Source organism: Wyeomyia smithii, chromosome 2, assembly GCF_029784165.1.
Source record: "Wyeomyia smithii strain HCP4-BCI-WySm-NY-G18 chromosome 2, ASM2978416v1, whole genome shotgun sequence".
NCBI classification, from domain to species: Eukaryota; Metazoa; Arthropoda; class Insecta; order Diptera; family Culicidae; genus Wyeomyia; species Wyeomyia smithii.
Window position 1 is genome coordinate 12436545 of NC_073695.1, and position 23956 is coordinate 12460500.

Below are 23956 nucleotides of genomic sequence, written 5' to 3' on the forward strand. Positions count from 1 at the left end.
GTACTTAACACCTCGGAGGGAGAAACGAATACTACACTCAAAACAGAGAACACAGACGTGCGTCGTTTTTTGATAGCGTGTAGCAATCTTCTTGCTATAACGCAGGCATGACTCAAACGAAGATTTTAGTAACATCAGAAATACTGAATGTTCAAATTTGTCTGTAAAACACAAATTTTTCGAGTCTGCGTTTTATCAATTCGTGCTATCGAGGGGCATATCACCATCCATATTACCTGATATCCCATACAATCGAGCTGTCAACGGATATCACCTCGGCTACATTCTATCGCGGATATCATGTTCGAAAACCAATAATAACCACATTCCAAGTAGTTGGCAACACGGCCAATAGACATTTGACGCAACCCTACAAATTTCGAACTACGCGTTGCATGCGAGAAAAAAGGAAGGAAATATTTTTGCAATTTTCATCCCGCACATGTTGACAATTGCATATGAGAGTTCGCGTTGGTGCCAGCCAACTCGCTGACACCTCTATACTACTCCCATTGCTCTTGTTGTCTTGTTTTAGCTTTGATCTGTTTTTGTTTTCTTCTCGTTTCAATTACCAAAGTAAATGTCAAATCATATCAGCTCACTCTAATGTTAACGCTCGAGGTGATATCCGATATCATCTGGCGATATCAGGTGATATCCGGCGTAGTCTGAACAAGGCATTCAGAGTTTTGAGTTTTGTTTTTTATATATATTTGCGCAGACTTTCTAAAAATGTGTACGAATGCGTAACCTGTGAGGCAGGGGTTTCAGGGTTTCATCAAAAACATCATATCAAGAAGACTGGGAACTCTGCCTGAGATTGAGCGACAGTTTTGTCAGCGCAGTCTTTCGAGTAAAAGTGGAACTAATGCATGCTAGTGTGTGTGCTGGCGATGCGAATGCAACCTGAACGCGCAGGCTGGACTACCACATACGCCCCCTCAGTCTTCGCAGTGATGCAAACTTCCACCTTTGATAGATGGAGTGCGCTGTTTGATTTGATCACAGACAGACGTCCAAGAAAGAACAATATTGATCAAAATTTCCGTGTAAATTTTCAAAGTAAATTGCGTTATAAACCACTTGTATACTAGCGCCGCCTGGTGACCTTATCGCTACAATACATTTTTTTTGCTGGTGTACGAGGCTGGCGGTACTGGTAGCGCTATCTGGTTACGGATTGTTACTACAAAAAACTTTACACAAGTTTGGAACTCAGCTTGGACGTCTGTCTGCAATTTGACGCTTGTCATTTGTATGGGTTCGATCCAGAGATGCCAGTCTTCTTGATATGATGTTTTCAGTTTCGTGCAGTTTAAAAAATTTTACAATCCTACATCTCACTATTCTGTGAAACGAGAATTAACATTCGGTCGTGATGAATTGTGTTCGAAATAGTAACCAAAGCTTTAAATCCAGAAAAAAACGCAAGTTTAAGATTCGAGGTTGGCTAACATGATTATTACTTAAAGCTTATGAAATTTATTTCCTCACGTAAAACAAAACCAAAATATTTTGTAAAACGACAATGAATACAAAAACTGTTTGCGATGAATACATTTTCAAGCAACGCGATACCGTTCTGTTATAACAATATTCTTTACAAAAACAACGCTTTTTTCTCTTGGTTCAAATTGACAGTCAGTGACAGCTCATTCTGGTTCATTTTGACACTCACACAGCTTCGTATCCGTTTCTCCCTCCCAGCTTAACACTAATCTTTCCCAAAATCAATTAAATTTGTCGAATCGGCAGTGGTTTACAATCCAGCGTTAAATAATTCACGTTCAGATGGCGCATTTAATGCAAGGTGTACACATTTGATAGCACAGCACAACCCTGCTGAAAATCATCATCGCACTTTTCGTTTTTTGCTTCCTTCATTTCAACATCAGAAGTTGAAACCTGAAGAGAACGAAGTAAAAAAGTTGTTCATCAGCGATTTCTGTGCTCTGCACACGTTTGTTTAGGAAGCTGCTGCAAAAGTGAGAAAAACCAGTGCAAAAAGTGATTAATTGTGTTCAATCTAGTTTAAAACTTACAACGATTGTAAATTCTGTTAAAGGTAAGTGTTTCTATCGCTGCTTGAGACAATTTCGTACAGTATTTCGCTATTGAATTTTCGTCTTTCTGGGAGTATGATGGAAAATTTTTCTACCTATGGCGGCCATTTTGAGCCACTAAAAAGGTCAATACGCGTCGTTTGGTTTGTGTTGAAATTCCGTCGCAGGTTTTGAGTTTTTTTTTTTTTTAAATCTTCAATTATACGTGAAGGCCACAATTACGTTTATAGTTATCTCAATCAGAGCTTTCGATCGACGCTAGTTCAGTGCCACTAGGGATTTCTTTGTGACGTCAGCGGATGAGCACCTGCAGCAATATTGACTAAACAGTCTATTTTTCGACACAGGAAAAAATAGACACAAAAATGGCACGCTACCGTGAATGGGATCTCCAGTGCAAGGTGTACGTTGGCAATTTGGGATCGTCAGCATCGAAGCACGAAATTGAGAGCGCCTTCGGAAAGTACGGTCCACTGCGAAATGTTTGGGTCGCCCGTAACCCACCCGGTTTCGCCTTTGTCGAGTTTGAGGATAAACGCGACGCAGAGGATGCGGTCCGCTCGCTGGATGGCACGTGAGTGTGATTTTTCTGCATTGTTTATGTTTAAATTTCAATTCTATTATGATTTATAGGAGATGCTGTGGAACCCGTATTCGGGTTGAGATGTCCTCCGGTCGCACTCGGCGAGATGACAGAACCAGGCGGCCTCGTCGCTCGTACAGGTAAGCTATTGATTTTGTTGTGACCCAAATGGGAAGAAATCATCAGTCCGAGCGATTGATTTTTCTTCCCATCCAACGATCTAAAAATAGGATTTTACCGTTCCAAATACTACGTCTAAACGAGGAAAGATATATTCATTATCGAGTTCGTTGAAAACCATTTTCGTTTTTACGTTTACGGAAACTGTGTTTAGGCGAAATGCGCAAAAGTGGATGCTTTAGATGGTATTTAGGTGGCAATTGTGAGTCTATTTTCCAAATAACTCAGAGTAAATGTTTATGATTTACTTCTATTACACTTCTGATGAAGCAGAATTGCCACCTAACAGCGTCGCTTGATTGCATTTAATTTATGTTACCAGTATTATGTTACATTAGTATCACCTTGCGTTCCTTGCATTACTTTATTTGTAGGCAATTTTGTTTTAAGCGTACATTCTAAACAATATGAAGCAATATATAATACAAAACCAATTTTAACCAACGGTGATCAACCAAATTTCAGGGCAAGCTCTTCTATGAAACTCAGCGTCAGCAACTTCCGCCACAGAACTTCATCTAACCAACCTTCTACTAGTAGTTCTACTATTGAAATTAGTGCAACCATCAACTCCACCACCAAAACCACCACCACCACAACTACAGCCATCACCACAACCAAAAAAATCACCACTATCACCACCACCAAAAAGACCTCTTCAGCCTCTTCGATCTCTTCTAGACTTGTTCGCTCTTTCGTCGCGCAAGCTCTTCAAGTAGTCTCCCAATCAACACTGCTGCAACAAGTGCAACCACTGCTGCTGCTGCTGCTACTGCTGCTCCTACAGCATCTGCGACCGCTGGTACAGTCGCCAACGTCAGCATTTTGGCAGCTGCTGCAACGTTCGACGACATCGCCGCTGCTGCTGCCGCTGAAAACAAGCGCCAAACACACTTGCTCTCAACTGCAGCATCAACTTTTAAAATTTATACCTCCAACCTGAGAGTTTTGTGGGTAACTGATCAACCTGGGTAATGAAACTCGACCCTCGAAGGTCGAACAGAGCGTCTCCGGCAGAGACACTCCCACGTCAACAGCCGTGTCAGTGATCATACATTGGATCAACGGCTCCTCAACTCATCGCGCAGCGTACATCTCGACGATCTTCCAACTCTTCTCCCCAACTTCTCGGCCCGAAGCGATCTGCCAGCAATCAGTGCAAGTGCAAACGGTTCTGCACCTTGGTCTTCCGAATCGTTCTTCCACCAACAACACCATTGTGACAACCCTTCTACTACTACTACTACTACTACTACCACCATCACCAACAAAACCACCTCAACTACTACTACTACTACTGCTACTGCTACAACCGCTTCTAGAATCGAGTAGTGCGCCCAGCTAATCATCAGACCGCGTGTTCTTCTTCGCGCATAACCGTCATCGTCAGCGGATTCGAGCAAAAACCGCGCGGCACCTTCTTCAAACAGAACACAAAGTGGCCGATCGCTTCGTCTCGTCTGTGTCCCCACCAAAAAAATGTGTCACCACCACCGTCGTCACCACAACCACCGACAGTGGGCGTGCGCCAGCCTCAACTCGTCAGTCACCACCACAACACATCCTAGCTTTTTTACAGTTATGCCACAGGCTTCGTTCCCCAATATCAAAATACAAAATGCCTGCAAAACAGACATTTACTTGGAAAAGGTAGGATGATTTGAATTCCTGTATTTGTTTTCTTTTTCTTTTCTGTTCAAGAGAAGGTTTTTTCTAGCTAATGTTTTTATTAGATTTTTTCTGAACGTCTATGTGCTACGCGTGTGTGAGTACCGTGTCTCATTCACATGTGTCCTAATTTTCTTTTCTCCGTTTTTCCTCTAACAGATCTCATTATCACGACTTCCCCATCCTTGCATATCCTTGGTACAATTTGTCCACAAAAATCTCATTCAAGTTGGTTCTTTATATCGCGAATAATTGGAAATATCAACACTGTGTGTGTGCGTGTAAACCTTTCCTATTTTGTTCCTTTCCCGGTAACACGACTACGCAACGTTCGTGTCTAGGGCCAAAGACAACCACATTAATCATTCTCATCACCCATCATATTACGATCATCGGCTGGTGCTTCCGGCTTCGATTGTTGGGCGATTCAGTCGTTCTGCTACTTTCGTTTAAAAAAATAGTTAATTTATTTCACCTTTCCTATAAAACAAAGTCGCCGCACATCCTGTGAGCCTTCAAAATTGCCGTTTCTCAGACACATCTGTATTCTCAAAAGGAAAAATCAAAAAGAGCATCTACCCTCTTCCGGATATTATGCGACGGTCACTGACTTGTGATAGACATCGACGGCCCACCTTTTCCGAACATAAGACTTCACACAGCGGGGAAAATTGTGGTTCGGTAGTGCGGTAACGCCTCTTTCGGACTCTTCGTGGCTTTCATCGATAAAACAACAAAAAAAGTCACTTCACCATCAACCATAACAGTCAACTGGATTGACCTGTTTAATCTCATCAAGTCGTATTTTTCTCTCTTTCTCCCCCCGCGATTATCGCGCACTTCTCTCGACAGATCCCGTTCACCACGTCGTTCCCGTTCCCGTTCTCGCAGCCTGAGCCGTGACCGCGAGCGTGATCGTCGCAGCCGCAGTGGATCCCGCGAACGGCGCTGAGCAATTTTCCGGAAGGACACATTTATTGCAGAAAAAAAGTTTAAGATTTTCTTGACAGGACTTAATCCTATCCTTAAAAAGTGACGAGAAAGAAAAACTAAAGTTCAAATCGTGTAGTTGTTCGATTTTATGGTTACAGACAGGATTACAGTCTTCTTGGAATACTACACTGTAACAGTTCGGACCGAGAACAGTTCATTTTTCAACACAACAAATGAAAAAAACATTTAAAATAGTTTGTAAGCTAGTGACACCCTACTTTTATCCGAGTTAGATCCGGAGCAAAACAAAAAAACCTAGTGTTTTAGACGATATTTATCAACTCACTAACAGTTTTATTTGCTCTTCAAACCGGATGAAGGGACACGCATTTCTCGATTCCTTGGTTCGGGTACTAACACCCAGAAAACAGAAAAAATGAATATTATACTATTAGAGTCCTAAACACATATATAGGAATCGTACATGTATTTTTATTAGTTATCAAAACCTACATATAAATAAAGTGAGATATAGTAATGATTGTAACACCTAAATTTATCACGACGAAAGGAGTGAACTTCACAGCGTATCGTTGGGCTGTATCTCATCGTCGGTATTGTTGTAAGCCGGTTCCATCACAAGCCGCTCGTTTGGCCGGGCAGCATTATTGATGTCGTCCATGTCCTCGTCATCTTCATCCGAGTTGTCCGAGTCGTCACTTTCGTCGTTTGCTAAAATGCGGTTTAGATAAGAATTCATCAACAAAGGAAAATTCAAATTGCTCACCATCCTCATCCTCCGAGTCCATATTGTCAGCATGTTCGTTGGTGTTTTTACCTATCGGTGCCAGATCGGCACCAATCTGTGTCATACGGTTTAGCTGTGTGCATTAGAACAATAAGGATCAAACGATATTCGAGGTAGGTGTTCAGCTTAAAATTTTATACCCATTCCTGGTGCTCCGATTCCATTGCGTTCACTTCGGCGTCCTCGTCGCAGCATTCGTCCACGGCGAACCACAGATTGTTGGCCACAGCAGGCCGCAACGATGGGAAAAACGGGAGCATTTTCAAACGAATTTCGCAAATACAAATACAAAAGCTCAATGAAATCGGTTTGTTCTGTCTGCAGCTAAAAATTGTACACAAAACGAAATTTTTATTTTGACAGCTCATGCAGGGTTGAGTAATGCACTGACAACATTAAGAGCATCTCTATCTTTAACAGGGTAACGAAAAAGTTTCCCTCATTGAATTTGATGATTTTCTCTGATATTACGATTCTATTCTCAAATCCGCAGACCATCAAACAAGTTGCGCGCAACAGAACCATGCGCGCTACAGTAAATCCTCGGTAAAGTTAACTTTACCGAGGATTTACTGTATGGACTTAAGTCCAGAAAGCGAAATGGATCGTAAGCACGGTTTGTTTTTTTTAGTATGATATCATGCTTATTTCTGTTTGGTTTATTATTGTCTTTACAAACACCTTATACCCCGTTCACACTACACCGCATGTCACCTGATATCAGGCGATTCGTGCTATCGAGGCCATTTCACCATCCATATTACCTGATATCCCATACAATCGAGCTGTCATCGGATAGTACCTCAGCCACATGATATCGCGGATATCACGTTCGAAAATCAATAAAAACCTGATTTACATCAGTTGGCAACCCGGCCAAAAGACATTTGACACAACCCTAAAAATTTCGCAAGTCGCGTTGCATGCGAGTAAGAAGGTAGGAAATTCTTTTGCGTTTTTCATCTCGCACATTTTGACAATTGCATATGAGAGTTCGCATTGGCGCGAGCCAACTAGTTGGCACCTCTATCCTAATTGCATTTCTCTTGTTGTCTTGGTTTTGCTTTGACTTGTTTTTGTTTTCTTCTTTTTGCCTTTCTCCTAGAAAGGTATAGCAATCACTTGCAAAACCGAAAGTATAAAAGTGCTCCAAAGGGCCGAATGGCATATATCACTCGACTCAGCTCGACGAGCTGAGCATTTTCTGTATGTGTGTGTGTGTGTGTGTGTGTGTGTGTGTGTGTGTGTGTGTGTGTGTGTGTGTGTGTGTGTATGTGCAGATTTTTATTCTCACTCACTTTTCTCAGAGATGGCTGGACCGATTTTCATGAAATTAATTGCAAATGAAAGGTCTCTTTGTCCCATAAGACCCTATTAAATTTCATTGTAATCGGATTTTTAGTTTAGAGGTTATGTTTCAAAATGTAAAAATCATGAAACATCATTATCTCGAAAACTACACAACCGATTTGAACAAAATTGATTTCAAATGAGCGGGCTACCTTAAAAACCCTTAACTTTTGAATTTCATAAAGATTGAACATGTGGTTTAAAAGTTATGACAAGAAACGTGTTTTGAAAACTACTTAATCTCACTCATGTTTCTCAAAGATGGCTGAACCGATTTTCATAAAATCAGTGTCAAATGGAAGGTCTAGTTGTCCCATAAGACCCTATTGATTTGTTTTGCAATCGGACTATTGCTTTGCCTGTTATGTTTAAAAATGTGAAATCCAGCTATGAAAAGGAACATATTCCAAAGACTACTTGTGCAGAAACATGTGCTTCCATAAGAGGGAGGGGCGTCGAACCATTATGGACATATTTATCACCCTTTAAAACATCCACATGCCAAATTCGGTTTCATTTGCTTGGTTTGTTCTTGAGTTGTGCAGAAATGTGTGTTTCATTTGTATTGGACCCCTCCTTTCCAGAAGAGGGAGGGGTCTCAACTACCTTTATCGGGACCAAAAACTCCTTCATACAAATTTTCACGTCGATCGGATCGGTAGTTTTCGAGCCTATATGAATCAGACAGACAGACAGACAGACCGGACTGCATTTTTATATGTATAGATTACAACATCAATGTTTTAGAACCTAAAGAGTGACATACATTTATTGGATTGAAGCGTTCATGTAAATCTATTTTTACTAATAAAAGTTCGAATGAGAAAGGCTGGGTCTGACCGCTAGGTGGATTAATTTAGGTTTTTCAATTACCAAAGCAAATGTCAAACCATATCATCTGACTGTAGTAGATATCCGATATCATCTGGCGATATCAGGTGATATGCGGCGTAGTCTGAACAAGGATAAATTAATGACATATCTGCAGCTGTACCCCCTAGTGCCCAAGCTAATTTTCAGACGGACTTCGAAAAAATCACTTCCAATTTATAAACATTTTTCAAGTATTGATAAAGCTTTTTAGAGGTTCAACTGAAGACCATCCAAAGGCGGCACTGGGCACTAGAGGGTTAAGCGCTCTTCTTGCGCTATCTCCCCACCTACATTTACTTCGCTGTATGTAATAAACCACTGACAAATTTTCGAAATGGTGAAGATTTGAGAGGGAAAAGGGAATTGCTGGATCCATTGTAGTAAATCGAACATACTTTATTCGAAATATTCAAACGTCTTAAAAAAGACGATTTGCTCTCCTTAACCCTTTATAAAACAGCGGAAACTATATTGCCACAAAAAAATTTTTTTTCTTGCACCTAGAATATTGTTTACAAATATTGTTTAACCATGGATTTCTGAAGTTATCTTGCAACACTTCAAGTTTTCGGAAAATGATAGAAGTGTGCAATGTTAATTTGGGGATGAATTTACATTTTTTTCACGTTTTACTGAACATGTGTCGGTTCCTAGCGCAGTTTCCACGGTCTTATAAAGGGTTAACAGCAGATTTTTTAACTCAAACCAGAATTTTTTTATTCCTATGAGGCTAGAGCAGGACCCAACAGCGCGATATACTGTTGCGTGGATGAGAGTACTGCACTTCTGCTGTCTGTTCCATACGACACGAGAAGAATTTTGACCGTCTTCCAACCTGCAACTCAAGAACCATAAGGTGATTATATAAATTTTTCGTACATAATAATTAATGTGGAAGAAAATGTCTCTGTCTCGTGAACTAAAAATGAACTAAAAAAAGCGGGGCCACTTACAGCATGGGTATGAAATAAACGTCACGAAGCGAGGTCAGCTTAATCAATTCTATTTAATAAATTCACAATCCGATAACACTGCACAGGTACCGTAAACTGGGGTGACTTTGATCACCGGGGAGACTTTGATCACTATACCTCTTTTCTGAAAATGTGGTAAAAAAGCGCTCGTAGTGCTTGGGATTTGTCGTAATCTTCACTGATTGTGTGGATATATGTTCGCATTGCTACTATTCATACATTTTCTGCTATTTAAAGAGTGTTTTTCATGCTAAAATATTATTTGAAAATAAAGTGTATTTTTGGCGATTTTTGTTGCATACAAACAATCGGTTCAAGCAGATTCAAAACAACAAGTTGCAATACGTAAAGTGTTTTTATTTTGTTCCCAGATTAGTTCTTAAGATGACGAATATTATAACAATACATTTTATTGTTATTTTTGCAAGTTTTTCCTCGAAGGCAATGTTGAGTTCCAATTTTCTCCACAGCGTATTACATATTTCTTCTTAACAAAAACCCAAGACGTGAAGTAACATGCAAATTTGGACAATTTCATAAGTCATATTCCTCGTGGACTAGTTTTTGACGATTTTAGACCACCTTCTCTCTCAGTGAATAATTATTCATATATATTCTGAAAAAATTGTATGAATCTTGGACATTCGCCATTATAAACTGTTCACGTAGAATGTGAATGGCCCCCAAATTGCTTTCCATATTTATAAACTCGTTTAAGTCGTTTAAGGCTGTTCAATTTAGTGAAAGTAGCAAAGTGTTACTCCAAATTCATCAAAACAATGAAGTGATCAAAGTCACCCCGGAATGATTATTGGTGTAAAATTTTTAGAGCATATTTAAAAACAGCAAAATTGTTGCTAAACTTTTGAAGTAGTGACTGAATCTTTTTCAATGCATGCCAGTACTTATTTTAAAAATATCAAAGAATATTGTTTTCAGTATATTCTGAAAATATTTGAGATACAATAAATAAAAGTGATCAAAGTCACCCCAGTTTACGGTACTTCACCTGTTAATCAAGACATTCATCATTTTTTCAAAGAATGTTTAAAACCCTAGACCCGTTATTTTAAACGCACAAACCGAGCACTGATATCAATGAAATATCAATATGGCAACATTTATGTAGTGCAACTGGGACACCATAAGACAGATGTCGCTAGTGCTTTGACGTATCTTGATTCTAATTTGTACACACGATTTTCAATGTTTTTTTATGAGCATGAATGTTTGTTCTAGCTCTTGGTTGGTTAACCGCTGTCTTTACAATTGATTTTCAGGTCGTTTTGGCACTAGTTTGCGCTTGAAAAGATATATCAGTTATTATACTAAAAGTTAAAGAAAAACTTTATTTATCACCACTACCCTATGTGTGAGCCAGTTATGGCAAGTGCACCAGTTATGGTTGTATCGCATAAGCGCAATGGTATCAGTTATGGCAATACACCATTCAAACTCCATAGACCATAACTGGTTCATGCCATAACTGGTACATTTTTTAGGTATTGTCATAACTGGTACTCCTCCCCTAAATATAATCCATTTTGTTTCAGTTTTTGGGGCGTCCGAAGGTGGAACAGGAAGATTCGAACCAATTACGATCACTACAACTGACAACTTTTTATTTTCATTCTGTGCTGAACTCTAACAACAAAAAAAATCTTTATAAAATATAAAACAAACGCTTGACAACTTGAAATAATTGAAACAGCATCAATCTGGCCCATCGAGAAAAAGTGACTGACGTCCCTTAAGGTGATCGACTACGAATTTTCAGTGCCACAAGACTCGGGAATAGTTAATGCGTTATTTATGAAAACACTATCTTATGTTTTCGTCACTATAACAAACATGATGATATGTTTCCCCAAGTGACGCATTACCTATTACCGAGTGATTAGCAATTGAAAATTCAACGATTCAACATACTTCTACCTTGAGCAATAATAACAAACTATTGCGGCAATTTTAAGAAAATAAACATTCCCACACGGCGTGTATCCTAGAACAACTTTATTTTAAAAAAATGGGCATCGCCAAAATCTTCACCATTTGAAAATACAGCTTTTTACCTTTCATTTGGGACCCTCCGGAAAATCATCCATCGCGGGCTTTCGAACAACTTTTTTTTTTCTTTAAAAAGTATTCTGACAGTAAAGCGTTTAACTACCGAGAGAATAGTACGGTGCTACAAATTAAAATAATAAAAATGCAAGACCTTTCGAAGTGACACAGTGAAGATTGTAAGTTAGTCGAGTGCCACTTTCGCTCATACTGGAAATTCTCCAAACACCCCTAAAATTTGAAGTTATGGTCAAAATGCCGGTATTTTGACCTCAGCGCATGGAAATTATTTTAATTTATTTGTTTTTCTACCGATTTTGAATGTTTTAACCATTTTGGAAAAATAGAATTTTTCAAAATATATACAGGTTGGTACTAACTTCATTAAAATATGTTGAGTTTTTCGAGCATAAATCTAATTTTTTTGACTCCTCCACGCCAATTTTCAACTTCACTTGAAATTTGTCTTTTATTTTTGTAAGAAAAGTACTATAAGTACACTAGCAGTTTGAAACTATATTCAATTACGATATAAAATAGAAGCTTTTGTTTGTAAATCGGCTGATAAATCGCTGAGTAACATGTTTTCTTAGGAAATCAGAATTTTTGATTTTCATCGAACAATAATATTTGAGCTGTTTATTCCACGGTGCTACAAATGGAAGAAAATGCAACAACTTCTGATACCACCTTGTGTAGATTGTAACAAATTATAGAGTATTTAAAGTACATTTTTATAAAAATGTGTGAAAATTTGTTTTCAAATTAAAAAAAACCTAATATATTTTAATTTTTTTAAAACTTCTCATTACACGTACACCTAAGTGAAATCTGTAGATCTATCTATACATTTTGAAAGCCCTATTTTTCGCCTTTGGGAACATTTATAAATGACGTAGCATTCGAGGGGAAAGTGGGGGTTTGCAGTTTTGTGACGAAATGAGACAGGAAGGGGAGGGGGGGGAGTCAAGCCAAGCTACGTATCAAATATGAAACTAAAAAAACTGCAACTATGGGGGGGATAAAAAAAGCTGCGTCATTCATGGATGTTCACTCTTCAAAACGATCTATATATAAAGAATTTATGGAAAAATGACAGAGTTGAAAATAAACATGTGAACCACGGTCCAAAGGCGGAGTTTTGACAATAACTTCAAATTTTAAGGGTATTTGAAAAACTTCAAGTTCGTACGTAAAAAACACACGACTAGAGCTACAACCAACACTTGGTCACATCAGAAGTACTTGCATTTTTTCATTTATAGCACCGTAAAATAAACAGTCCAAATATTATTTTTCGATGAGAGTGAAAAATTCTGATTTGCTTAAGAAACAGATAATTCAGCAAAGTATCTGCCGATTTACATAGAACAGCTTCTATTTCATTCATAATTTTTTTTTCACGGCACAATACAAATTGACGTTTTACGGAGCCAATTAAGTCTAATGCCTTATGGTCTAAAATATCTTATAAAAACAATATCGCACGCTAGCCTGGGGGCTAATGCGGTCTCGATCAACTAGATTAGTTGAGAGAGTTCGTTATCGATATTGTTTTCGGCACATTTTGCATGTTGTAGGATAAGTACAACGATACACCTTGCCCCAGTGCTGAGTCGAGAAAATTTCCAGCTCGAAAAGTTCCTCGACCTGATCGGGAATCGAACCCGATATCACAACCGTGTGGGAGAGCTAGCCGATCAACATCGCTAACCACAGAACCACGAGGACCACAAAAAAAATATCTTATAAGCTAAAGGCAAATTTTTAATCCTCGCTGCCGACTACGAGCTGAAACTAAATCTATTACTAAAACTAACATGTTTTTTTTTATCTGTGATTCGTTTCGCTGTTAAATGGGCACCTTGATGCTCTTCAAATAGCTATAAACAAGTAGCATGTATGGCAAGTTTCGCTGAGCGAGGATATAACGAACTGGCACATAGGGCTGTATTCCTCGGGCTCCGAGGGATTTTATCCATAATTGAATGTAGTTTCGAAGTGTTTGTGTGCTTGTAGTACATTTCTTACAAAAATAACTGACAAATTTCAAGTAAAGCTGAAAATTTGCTTGGAAAAGTTTATTAAATTAGATTTACGCTCGAATAACTCAACATATTTCAATGAAGTTAGTACAAACCTGTATATATTTTGAAAACTCTATTTTTTCCCTTTCCAAAACGGCTAAAACATACAAAATCGGTTGGAAAACAAATGAGTTAAAAAAAAATTCCATGTGCTGAGGTGAAAAAACCGGCATTTTACCCATAATTTCAATTTTTAGGGGTGTCTGAAAAAATTCTAGTATGAGCGAAAGTTGCACTCGACTAAACTTACAACCTTCACTGCGTCACTTCAAAATTTCTTGCATTTTTTTATTTTAATTTGTAGCACCGTACTATCCTCTCGGTAGTTAAACGCTTTGCTGTCAGAATACTTTTTAAAGAAAGAAAAAAGTTGTTCGAAAGCCCGCGATGGATGATTTTCCAGAGGGTCTCAAATGAAAGGTAAAAAGCTATATTTTCAAATGGTGAAGATTCTGGCGATGCCCATTTTTTTTTAAATAAAGTTTTTCTTTTTACACGCCGTGTCCCAGTTTTGGCATACTCATCGTGTGTAACAAAGAGGCTCATATAATTTGCACAGAACACTGAAGCATGTTGAAAAAATCACAAGAAGTTGTAGTTGTATGCAAAGCCACGACCGCAAGGTTGAAGTAGAATACTTTTAAAAGAAAGATAACCCGGCTGCTTGCGTGTCAGTCATTTTTTCTAGTAAATAAACGTTGACCGTTCATTGGCAGTATTGTAATTTCTTTTTGTCTGATATTTTGAATGAAGTTCATTGAATATTTTTAAATTTTGTGCAAATGAGAAGTTGATGTGCTGCCGAATTGTAATATGCACATTTAATACGACATCATTAAACGGGAACGGAACAAAGGCTACGGTTATGCAGAACGCGAATGCCGGCGCGATGCGATTCGCCTTACCGTGGTGAAATGTACAGCTCTTTTTAAGGCGAAGTAGAGCTATACATTTCAACAGATTTCGTCTTGCCGAATCGCCTCGCGCCGTTATTTGCGTTCTGCATGACCGTAGCCAAACACTAAGCGACGCAGACACGTAATAATAGTCAGAGTATGCATGTAGATGAAGATAATTAACTTTGGATTAAAGCGCAAAACGGAAAAATATTAACCCTTCAAATAATCATCTGTGTTCTTCAAATTTCAGTTGTTCAATTTAATATCCGATGAAATGTGTGTTTATTATCTGATGAAGCTCTTATATAGGCCAAATGATGCATTCCCAATTTACTAGGTCCATAACTCTGCCGACCGTGCTTGGGAAAGCGCGGTATAACGACCAATCAGAGGTCGAATTTTGTTTTGACAAGGCTTAAGAGTTTTCAATAGTACAATAGTTCGAATGATAAAATTGCAATTTCATGCACTTGGTAGGAATCTTAGAAGATTTCCTAATCGATTGCTGCAAAAACGAAGGAAATCCATCGAAAACTAACGGATTTATTAGCATTTGAAATTTTTCTCACATTTTTTCAGTTTTAGATTTTCATTTTACATCCCTATGTAGCCGAACTTCCTGAGAGAAGTATTCTAATTCAAAATTAAATCTTCATTTATTCATTTGTTGTCCTTTTAAGGACAATTGTTCAATTTATCATAGGATGTAGTGTTTATCTTACATCTCTATGTTACCTTGATAGTGAGGACGCACGGTCAACACAATGAGAAAGGTGTTTTCACATTGGAAACTAGACACGGCTTTACTGGAGGAAGTGTTGGCAAATGCATCTACCGCTAATACCACCGCTATCATACGAAAGCGCTTCGTTTCATGTGGGGAATATCAACAACGAAAAATGACGCGCGTCTCAGCATAACCCGAACTGTTTCGCCGTGCTGCTCCCATTTACCTTTACATCGGCCTCAGGTAAGTACCGGCTGCATCTGCATCTACCGCTGAGGCTGTCACTATACTGCTATTGGTACCAAAAGCTATTAACTCTTCAAATAAGTGTTTTATTTGTTCTCAAAAGAACAATTGCTCAATTCAAAATCGGATTTACGCAATCGCATCTCTATAATATTACCGACAATAATAATCTTCTGAACAAACTGATACAACTGTCCCATTAGGCCTCTGCCATAATAGACGCGAAACGATCCGCTCAGCTGTAGGTTTATGTACAGCCATCAGTAGAGCTGTACATCAACCTACGGCCGAGCGAATCGGTTCGCGCCGCTTTTCGCGTCTACTATGGCAGAGGCCTTAGAGAAAGTTGCTGGCTGATGTATTCACTTCATGCAAGCCTGCTGCTGATGCTTCCCGCTACCACACTGAAACAGCATTTTAGTGAATGGAGTGTCGTTGCATCAGCTAACCCTGCTTCTATCGATTCTGATATACCCGCTGCAACAGCTACGCTATGCATAGCCATGCCACAGTTGTGGCCGCTACACGCTGGCCCAACTGCTGAGCACCTGCAACGCTATCCGTAGCCATGCCACAGTTGTGGCCGCCATTGGTATCCGCTGTACCTGCATCTGCTGGCCCTGCTGCTATCTATGGTGAGATCCGCTGAAACTGCTACGCTTATTCACAGCCATGCCACAGTTGTGGCCGCTATCCGCTATCAATGGTACCCACTGCTCGCTCCCGCTGCTGCTAAGGGAGGACTGCTGTCGTCGCTGTTCAGAACTACTATGAGCGGCTTCTACTAAAACAGGCTCTTATATAGGGATGAAAATAGGAATGAATTATTTTACGTACGTGGTGGAATGATATAACTTGAAAAATATGTGTGACTTCATTCTGGTTCAGAGCGATCATTTGATAAGCTCCACCTCTTTTTTCAGTTTCTAAAGTTTTTCCTCAGTTTCGTAGCACGGATGCACAAAAATGATTTCTTGTCGAGCCGGACCGATAGCACTCTCATTGAAGCAACAAAATAACATGTTTTGTGTCGTGTTGTGCAGCTTGGTTGAAGAAAATGTTCCCGTCCCCGTGTCGCATGTAAGCAGATTATTGCGTTCAGTAGACAGTAGATAGTGTATCCAGCGAATAAACACCGATGGTGCTCTCACACACGCAACGGTTTTAACCCGTATCTTATTGCGGTTTGTAACATCAAGCGATTTCGTTTGCTCGCTGTTGCGTGTTGCATCATGTTGCAACTTGGCAGCTGGGAGACGAAGAAATTCTGTTTATGCTGATTGATTGAATCGACTTCATATTAGCTCTGCATAGTCGAACTAACTGCTTTTGCTAATGCGTACTAACAGGGCAGTTAATTATTCAATGTCGGCTATGCTGATCGCAGCCTCTGCGCTGCCCCTACAGTGGGGGGTTTACTTAATAAAGTGAAAGTAAAAATTAGACAACTACAACAGAATTTGATTGCATCCCACACAGAATGTCTGCTTGTGTTGATGCCAGAAAATTATTAACCTTCAATTATTTTTTTATTTGCCTTGAAAAAAGCATGTTGCGGTTCAAAATCGGTTGCTAATTACAACCTTTAAGATGCCCTAACATTGGGGGAATTAAGATACACGGACAACATGCACTGTGGAAGCTATTTCACATTCAGTAAATTAGACAGGTGCGACAAATTTGAATTGCTAGGATGCAACACAGAATGCTTGCATACGTTGACAAAAATTATTAACTTTCAATGACTTGTTTATTTGCCTTAAAAAAGGCATTTTGATTTCCGAAATTGGATTTCCCGATGGCAATCATCATGCTGCCCCAACACGGGGGGAATAATGGCTTTCTGGCGACACACGCTGAGAAAAACCGCGCTGCTCCTGAGACGTGGTGACCAACCACAGGGCTACTACTGCTGCTAAGGAAGGACGACTGCTGTTGTCGCTGTCTAGAACTATTATGAGCGGCTCCGGCTGAAACAGGCTCTTATATAGGCCAAATAGCATGTTTTCAATTGCAAGGTATATGATCCTGTCGACCGTGCTTTCGTTTTGACAAGGCTTGACTATTTTCAATAGTACAATAGTGTGAATAATAAAATTACAATTATCTTATTTTGGGAAGAATCTTAGAAGATTTTCCAATCTATTGCTGCAAGAACGAAGGAAATCCATCGAATACTAACCGATTTATTAGCATTCGAAATTGGACATATTTTTCACTTTTTTCGATTTTAGATTTTCATTTCACATCCCTATGTAGCCGAACTTCCTGAGAGAAGTATTCTACTTCAAAAAAGGGATGAGTTGATTATTTTGACGTAGGACTACGTCTAACCGCACTATATCGAGATACATTCTGCGGAAAACTAAAACCAAGGTGTAACGTTGGAATGAAAGATTTCAAACGGTAATACTGATGTAACCACATGACGGATCAAAGTAATCAATATGCCGTTGGAATGATAAAATGATGGATAATTTTGTGATTCTTCATTTATCATTGTTACTTGATTGTTAAACAGTGAAAATTGATGAAAAGTTCCAAGGTCGTATTTTCACGAACAATGTACCAATCACATGCGAGCACGCCTGGCACAGACTTCATGAGTGGATACCAACTGCCTGCTATGACAACCTCTACATCAGTGGCAAAAAAAAAATTGACAGAATCTCCCCGTCTCAACAGGTCAACTAATATTTGCTTCTATGAGCCTAGACTATTTTGATGTCTTGAAAGTGAAGCTTTTTCGGAAAGTTCGTAACTACCTCCTTTATCAGACAATTAAACGATCTGCTGTGAGAATGTTATGAAAACTGATGTCTTGAAGGAAAACATGCTGGCACAGGCAACAGTACTGCACCGAGCCATGTATGAGAAGACGGTCGCTCGTCGTCAGTGCAGTAGCACTCAATTGCCATTTGTGTGCAGTCAAGCCAAGTGGAAACAATGTAGCTGCTGTCGATGTACAGTGGTGCGTGTTCGCACACTACGCTGTGCGGCTGGGAGTAAAATAATTCTGTACGCAAGAGTATATCATGATGATGGATGTTGCATCCAATATGTGATTACAACTGAACGGATTTTGACCACCAATGCTTTGATCAAACGACGAACGTTGCCAAAGCTTGTGATACACAAATTGGCTTATCATTGAATAGTAGATTAGTAAAAAGTTCAGTTGAAATCCACTTTTTCTTGTTCAGTTTCGCAGCTTTTAATCAATCACGAGCTCGCTTTATATAGCTGCAACAGATGTTTTCTCATCGTTTTAAAGTGGTTAAAGTGGTTATTGTATTACTACCCCTGAATAGGTTTTAAACACCGATGTCTTAATCGACAGGTAGAATATTGCGGAAGATTGTAATATAATAATTAAAAAACCTTTTCAACAAAAGTTGTGTTAAAAATCGAGTAGATGGCATTAGAACTGCACCCGTAGTGATTTTCATATCCATGTTTAATAATAAAAACTTCTTTCAAATTCCTAAAATAAAATTTGAAGTTGCATTGGGTTGCTGTCTTTTTGAATTCTACAGTCTGGTTTTTCTCAGATATATTCAAATGGCCAATAGGCGATATAAAAGACAATAAAAAAGCAATATGCTTCGCTAAGATTTTGAAACAGATAGTTCAGATAGCTCGTTTAAACTGTGCTAATGGATATATTTTTCCAGTTGAATAAATTTAATTCAATATGACAATCCTAGTTGCATTGCGCGGTTGTGGTGTAGAGTAAAACCAAATTATATGCATCTTGACGTTAGGTTTTAAACATTCATACTCGTATTTTTCAATTACAAAAATATTACATCAGCATCTGCAAGAAACTATTTAGATACTGAACATATAAACACAACCTTTTATTGCCGGACTTGTAATTGAACAACATTATGCAAACATCAGTTGGAGAGGTTAATGTTGTTTATCAAAACGAGCTAGGTTTATTTTTGAAGGAAATAGACAGGTGACTTTCACATATGGCATTTTGTTGTTTTTTTTATTGGTATCTTAAAACTGTTTCTTTTTTTCTGGTTCTGTTAAATGAATAAATGTTTCAATTGGCCTAAAATGAAAAAAAATGAATGTTAACATGTTCATAAATTTCAATGTCAATTTAAAAATTTTTGTAAATTTAGATTTTTCACTAAAAACTGCTCTCTTTATCGTTACTTTTCCAACGAACATGTAAATACAGGATTTTTTTATGTGACATCTTTGCTAAGCAGTTGTAAGAAACTGACAATGATGCTGCTTTGGAATTGGTGAGCGAGCTATCTTTCACAGGCGCAATTGAAGATGAAGGGAAGTTTACTTCCTACTAAATCGTTCTTATTTAAGGTCTATATAAAAAATTGCCTTTTCGAGTGTTAAAAAAAATTGACTGCATTAGGATGAAAGGTATTCATCAATGTTAAAAACAGTATTTTTTTCTTCTCAAATAGAAGTCTGCAAATAAATAATCAGCATTTTTTCAGTTGTCAAAATCGAACCATGTTAAAAATAAACACTTTTCTTTTTATGACTTTCTGGTGGCATATGACCTTAACAATATGTGACCACCAATGAACTAGTTTTAGGATTGTAAGTCGTTAGAGGTGTCGCTTGGTGGATTTAGGCTCATTAATCTGGAAGTATCCGGAACGCAACGGGGACAAGTCCGCATGAAGCCTTTAACGACCTAGACACTTGATATGACCCTTTCGAGTAATTAGAGGTATAGCACGGTACTAAGTACTGCTTTGATCATGTCTATTATATTACCGAAACTTGTTCCGGTCATATATCCAGACCCGTCTTACTGATTCCAGTATTCCGTTTCGGCAAAATAATGGACAAAATGCCTTTCTTCAGGTGGTTGTTGAGCTTGAATTGGTTAAAAGCAAAACAAGAAAACTATAAATTATGATTAAACATAACCGCTCGTTTTTGGCTTATGTGTGCCAAAGTCGAACCGTACCAAAATTGAACCGTGCCGAACAGAGTCTCAGTTCTCAAAACGAAATATAAAACTATCGTAGTCCTACGTCGAACATGCGGTCGTGTCTTGGATACCACCCTCGTACTATTTTTCGCGCGATAAAAGCAATGCACTCTGTGTGAAGAAAGCAAAATACGCAACATCAGAAAGCTTGTATTGTAAAGAGTAAGCGCATAAAGCTCCCGCAGAGAGACTTTCTCGATCGCAACTGATAAAATATAGATAGCGCACGTTTATTGCTCATTGACATGTGCACTTTGATGAAAATTCTAGCTGGGAAACGTTTCTGACTGTTTTCTTAATAACCTGTTCTGTAGCGTTTACGTAGGGCTCTGCGCTATACTCACTGTGCTATGCTCACTGAGTTTTTTTTACTATCACGGTGCAGGTCTATGATAAATTTAGCCCAGACACAGTGAATTCACTCAACAGCACGCAGCTTTGGCTCGCCTACTCATGTGTGTAGTTATATTCTACACTCCCTACGCGCAAAGGCATCGCTCAATAAGGTTGTGCTTTTTTTCTTGCTCATCACAATGCCTACTAAAAAATTGATGTGATGCAATTTATGTGCTGATAAATGCACAAAGATGAGTGAGTGGACAAGACTGAACATTCCACACGGTATGCCCAGTCGGGATGTTCTTCAACAAATCCAGTGTCCCAAGTAAATGGTTCTCTTAGCATTTGTATTTATTTTCTCCTTCACGGTTGACTTTTGTATATTCATTTTTTTTCACATTCTGGTACAGATGAGATGATGCCTTTTTGTAGTTCACTTAAACGTGGGAAAAGTGCACTGAGTTGTGTGTGTGTCGGTTCATGTTCATGGGAGTGATCGGCAATCAGTGGTTTTGTGTTTGACTTGTTTGTTTGCTTGTTTCGTATGACTGGAACACATTTATTTGCTAGACTCTTTAACACCGAAGTAGTTCGAATCTGTTTTGTTTATTACTGGATCTCAACCGTTCACACATTTGTTTGTAAGTAGTAATTTGAACAAGTATATTTTTTTTTCGTTTAGAATTTATCAATTCAACACCTCTGTTTGCCGTCTACCTTCTGCCACACCTTTCCTTTTTTACTCCTCGTTTGGCGTCAACACGTCTGTCCGTTCGAGTGATGTTTTCGGGTGGAAAATGGTAAAACTGAATTCCCTAACGTACGACTAGTTTTATTTTTGGATTGTGGCTCAGAATACAGAATGGTGACATATGGAGTAAGTGATCATATCCTTTTACCGACTGGGATTGCTTTTTCGACAGATGACAGATGACAAATGACGGATGACTGCTTTAAGCTGGTTGGCTTTTACTTATTCAAATTTGGCATTGCAGAATACGGATTCCTATTTGTAGTAGGTAACGATCACAAACTCGTTTTGCTAGTCATATTTTCACCCTCTCGCTCGTGTGTTGTTTGAGTGACTGATCTTATCTAAACAATGACAACATTATTCTCTGCTCGGGACTAGGAGTACAATTTAGAAATTGTCAGATTGCTGTTGGAATAACGCCTCGGTTCGACGTGCTGATTTTTTTTTCTTCTTATTTATATTTCTTTTTGTTTAAATTTAACGGAGAGAGTTAGTGTTCAAAAAGGTTTTTTTTTTCATGAGTGAAAAACATTAACATGATGACGGTTTCTCTTACAGTGGAATCCAGCTGGTATATTTTCCAGCGTCTCGGCTTAATTTGGATACTTGACTATAGGTTTTAATTCTACATTCCTAAAACGTCCTCCCCGCGCGTTGCTTTGCTACACAATGAATGAACTTTAATATGTAGGTATGCACTGCAGAGTTGAGTGTGTTCTGAATCAGGCACAAAAACTATGTATTTCGCAATTGAATTATTTCTTCCTTTGCTATTTTACTCACTTTCATCTATGTGTTCGTGGATGTTTTACAAAAAGATACAAAAATATATATACGATTATCAAACGGCTATTCGAGCAGTTTGCCTCTGCTTGATTTAATTAAAAAAAAACGGATTTGTTTAGCTTCCATGTTTTTTTTTACTTCTCGCTACTTTTTATTTGCTGCTTTCTCAACAGAATCAGTATCAGAGTTGGGTCCATTGTTGTATATAAAACTGAGTTTTTTTTCTACTGTGTATAGTTACGGTGTGCTGCAAAGTTGGGTTATATTTCATCGGATGTGTAAGGGTCGATTCCGGAAAAGATGCAATTCATTTCGATATCTCTAATCTAATATTTGCAATAATTGTGTTGGCTTCCTTAATTTTCACCTTCTTGCGTTAAGTTCTACCGTCTTTCTGACTGCTTTCTTTGTTTTAATTTATTATAGTTTTGGTATTTTTGTCTAAATTCTATATCATTTATATCAACACTTGCTTATTTGCTTATAGAATGCTATACTATGAATCATAACTACAATCGGATCTCTCTTTTTGCACGGTTTATGTGTGTGTGTGTGTGTTTTGTTACTTTTTCTGAATGTTTGTATTATTTCATAATAATCATCGTAAATTATAACTATTACAGTTCAATTAAAATAAAAACGACAATTCACCAATATTTTTCTGGTTACCAAAACTTTCCAAACTTTATTTAGATCGCCTTGATTTTCTGATTTTCAATTCAAGGGCTGAATTCACCAAATTAAAATTGCCTGAAAGTACGAAAAAAATTAACAACATACCCTCCGAGGCTTATTGCACTAACGAATCAGATTTTTCTTTAATCACGTCCGAATTTTTTCTGTGTATACTTCTGCTAGTTACTAACCGTCTAAATCATAATTTGGCTGGGCCAAAATGCTGGCCGTGCTTCGTACAAATCGCACAAAATAAAAAAAAAAACACAACATGGACAGAAGAAAGGTGTAACACGAGTCGCGAAACCGATCGAACGCGGCCGTCGGGATAAAAGAGATAATTACTGCTAGAATGGATTCACTACTTGTCTAGATATCACGAAAGTTCCTGGGAATACTGTGTCTCCAACGTGGGCGGTGGCGGCGGTCGTCGATTGATGGAAGCGGCAGCCGCAGCAGCCGCAGCAGCTGCCCGAGCCGCCGCAACGGCATTGACCGCGGCGGCTGCGTTGGACCGCAGTGGTGCCATCGGGGGCGGCCCGGGGCTGCCGTAGTTGTTGGTGGCGTACAGCTGCGAGCAGCTGTCCTTAATCAGTTCCTGCGTTTCGCGGATTTGACGTTGAACTTGCGGTGCTAGACGTTGGACCGATATCGCGGGTGGAAAACGGGGTACATCCGGAGGTTGTGGAGGTGACATGTGCTGCTGGGATGACAGAAGACTCCCGCTTCCGCCAACGGGTATCACTGATGACGAGGGTCCACCGGTCGAGGCCAGCGCAGAGGAAACCGACGCGATTCCGGAGGTGGATTGCTGTTGCTGCGATTGGAGCTGGAAATGAGAGAATAGAGAAAGAATTTAATTCAAATTTACAGCAACACTTTCTAGAAATCAAGCCTTAAAATTATGTCCAAGAAGGAAACTGGCAGTGTGAGGAATTTTTAATGATCTTGAATTTTGCAAGATAA

General features: G+C 38.8%; 3 protein-coding genes across 9 annotated transcripts in view; 1 reads left to right on the forward strand and 2 right to left on the reverse strand.

The window, feature by feature from the left end:
- The first annotated feature begins 1899 nt into the window (after positions 1-1899).
- LOC129722049 (RNA-binding protein 1) lies at positions 1900-5974 on the forward strand. Of its 3 annotated transcripts, none has more exons than XM_055675259.1 (4): positions 1900-2065; positions 2411-2637; positions 2697-2786; positions 3508-5974. In XM_055675259.1, the coding sequence occupies exons 2-4, from the start codon at positions 2429-2431 to the stop codon at positions 3767-3769; spliced, it is 561 nt and encodes a 186-aa protein (XP_055531234.1). In that variant the 5' UTR covers positions 1900-2065; positions 2411-2428; the 3' UTR covers positions 3770-5974. The 3 variants fall into 3 exon arrangements, with proteins under 3 accessions (XP_055531234.1, XP_055531233.1, XP_055531235.1); XM_055675258.1 differs by having other exon boundaries at positions 1903-2065; positions 3292-5974; XM_055675260.1 differs by having other exon boundaries at positions 1908-2065; positions 5347-5974.
- On the reverse strand, positions 5898-6596 carry LOC129722050 (anaphase-promoting complex subunit 15). The gene is made up of 3 exons (XM_055675261.1): positions 6376-6596; positions 6215-6308; positions 5898-6159 (listed from the first exon to the last, which is right to left on the reverse strand). Exons 1-3 carry the CDS (start codon positions 6493-6495, stop codon positions 6008-6010), a joined length of 366 nt encoding a protein of 121 aa, XP_055531236.1. The 5' UTR covers positions 6496-6596; the 3' UTR covers positions 5898-6007.
- Positions 6597-21108: 14512 nt separating this feature from the next.
- LOC129724929 (uncharacterized) overlaps positions 21109-23956 on the reverse strand; it is a 311814-nt gene continuing 308966 nt past the window's right edge. For all 5 annotated transcript variants that reach the window (XM_055680216.1, XM_055680218.1, XM_055680215.1 and 2 more), the window contains one exon: positions 21109-23819. In XM_055680216.1, the coding sequence (XP_055536191.1) occupies positions 23367-23819 (453 nt within the window). In that variant the 3' untranslated portion in view covers positions 21109-23366. The remainder of the gene's footprint in view (positions 23820-23956) is intronic.

Coding starts and splice junctions, on each gene's coding strand:
- LOC129722049 (XM_055675258.1), top strand. CDS start 2,429: ATGGCACGCTACCGTGAATGGGATCTCCAGTGCAAGGTGTACGTTGGC. Junction 2,638..2,696: donor GTCCGCTCGCTGGATGGCAC/GTGAGTGTGATT, acceptor TATGATTTATAG/GAGATGCTGTGGAACCCGTA. Junction 2,787..3,291: donor CGGCCTCGTCGCTCGTACAG/GTAAGCTATTGA, acceptor ACCAAATTTCAG/GGCAAGCTCTTCTATGAAAC.
- LOC129722050 (XM_055675261.1), bottom strand. CDS start 6,495: ATGCTCCCGTTTTTCCCATCGTTGCGGCCTGCTGTGGCCAACAATCTG. Junction 6,309..6,375: donor AATCGGAGCACCAGGAATGG/GTATAAAATTTT, acceptor TAATGCACACAG/CTAAACCGTATGACACAGAT. Junction 6,160..6,214: donor GGACTCGGAGGATGAGGATG/GTGAGCAATTTG, acceptor ACCGCATTTTAG/CAAACGACGAAAGTGACGAC.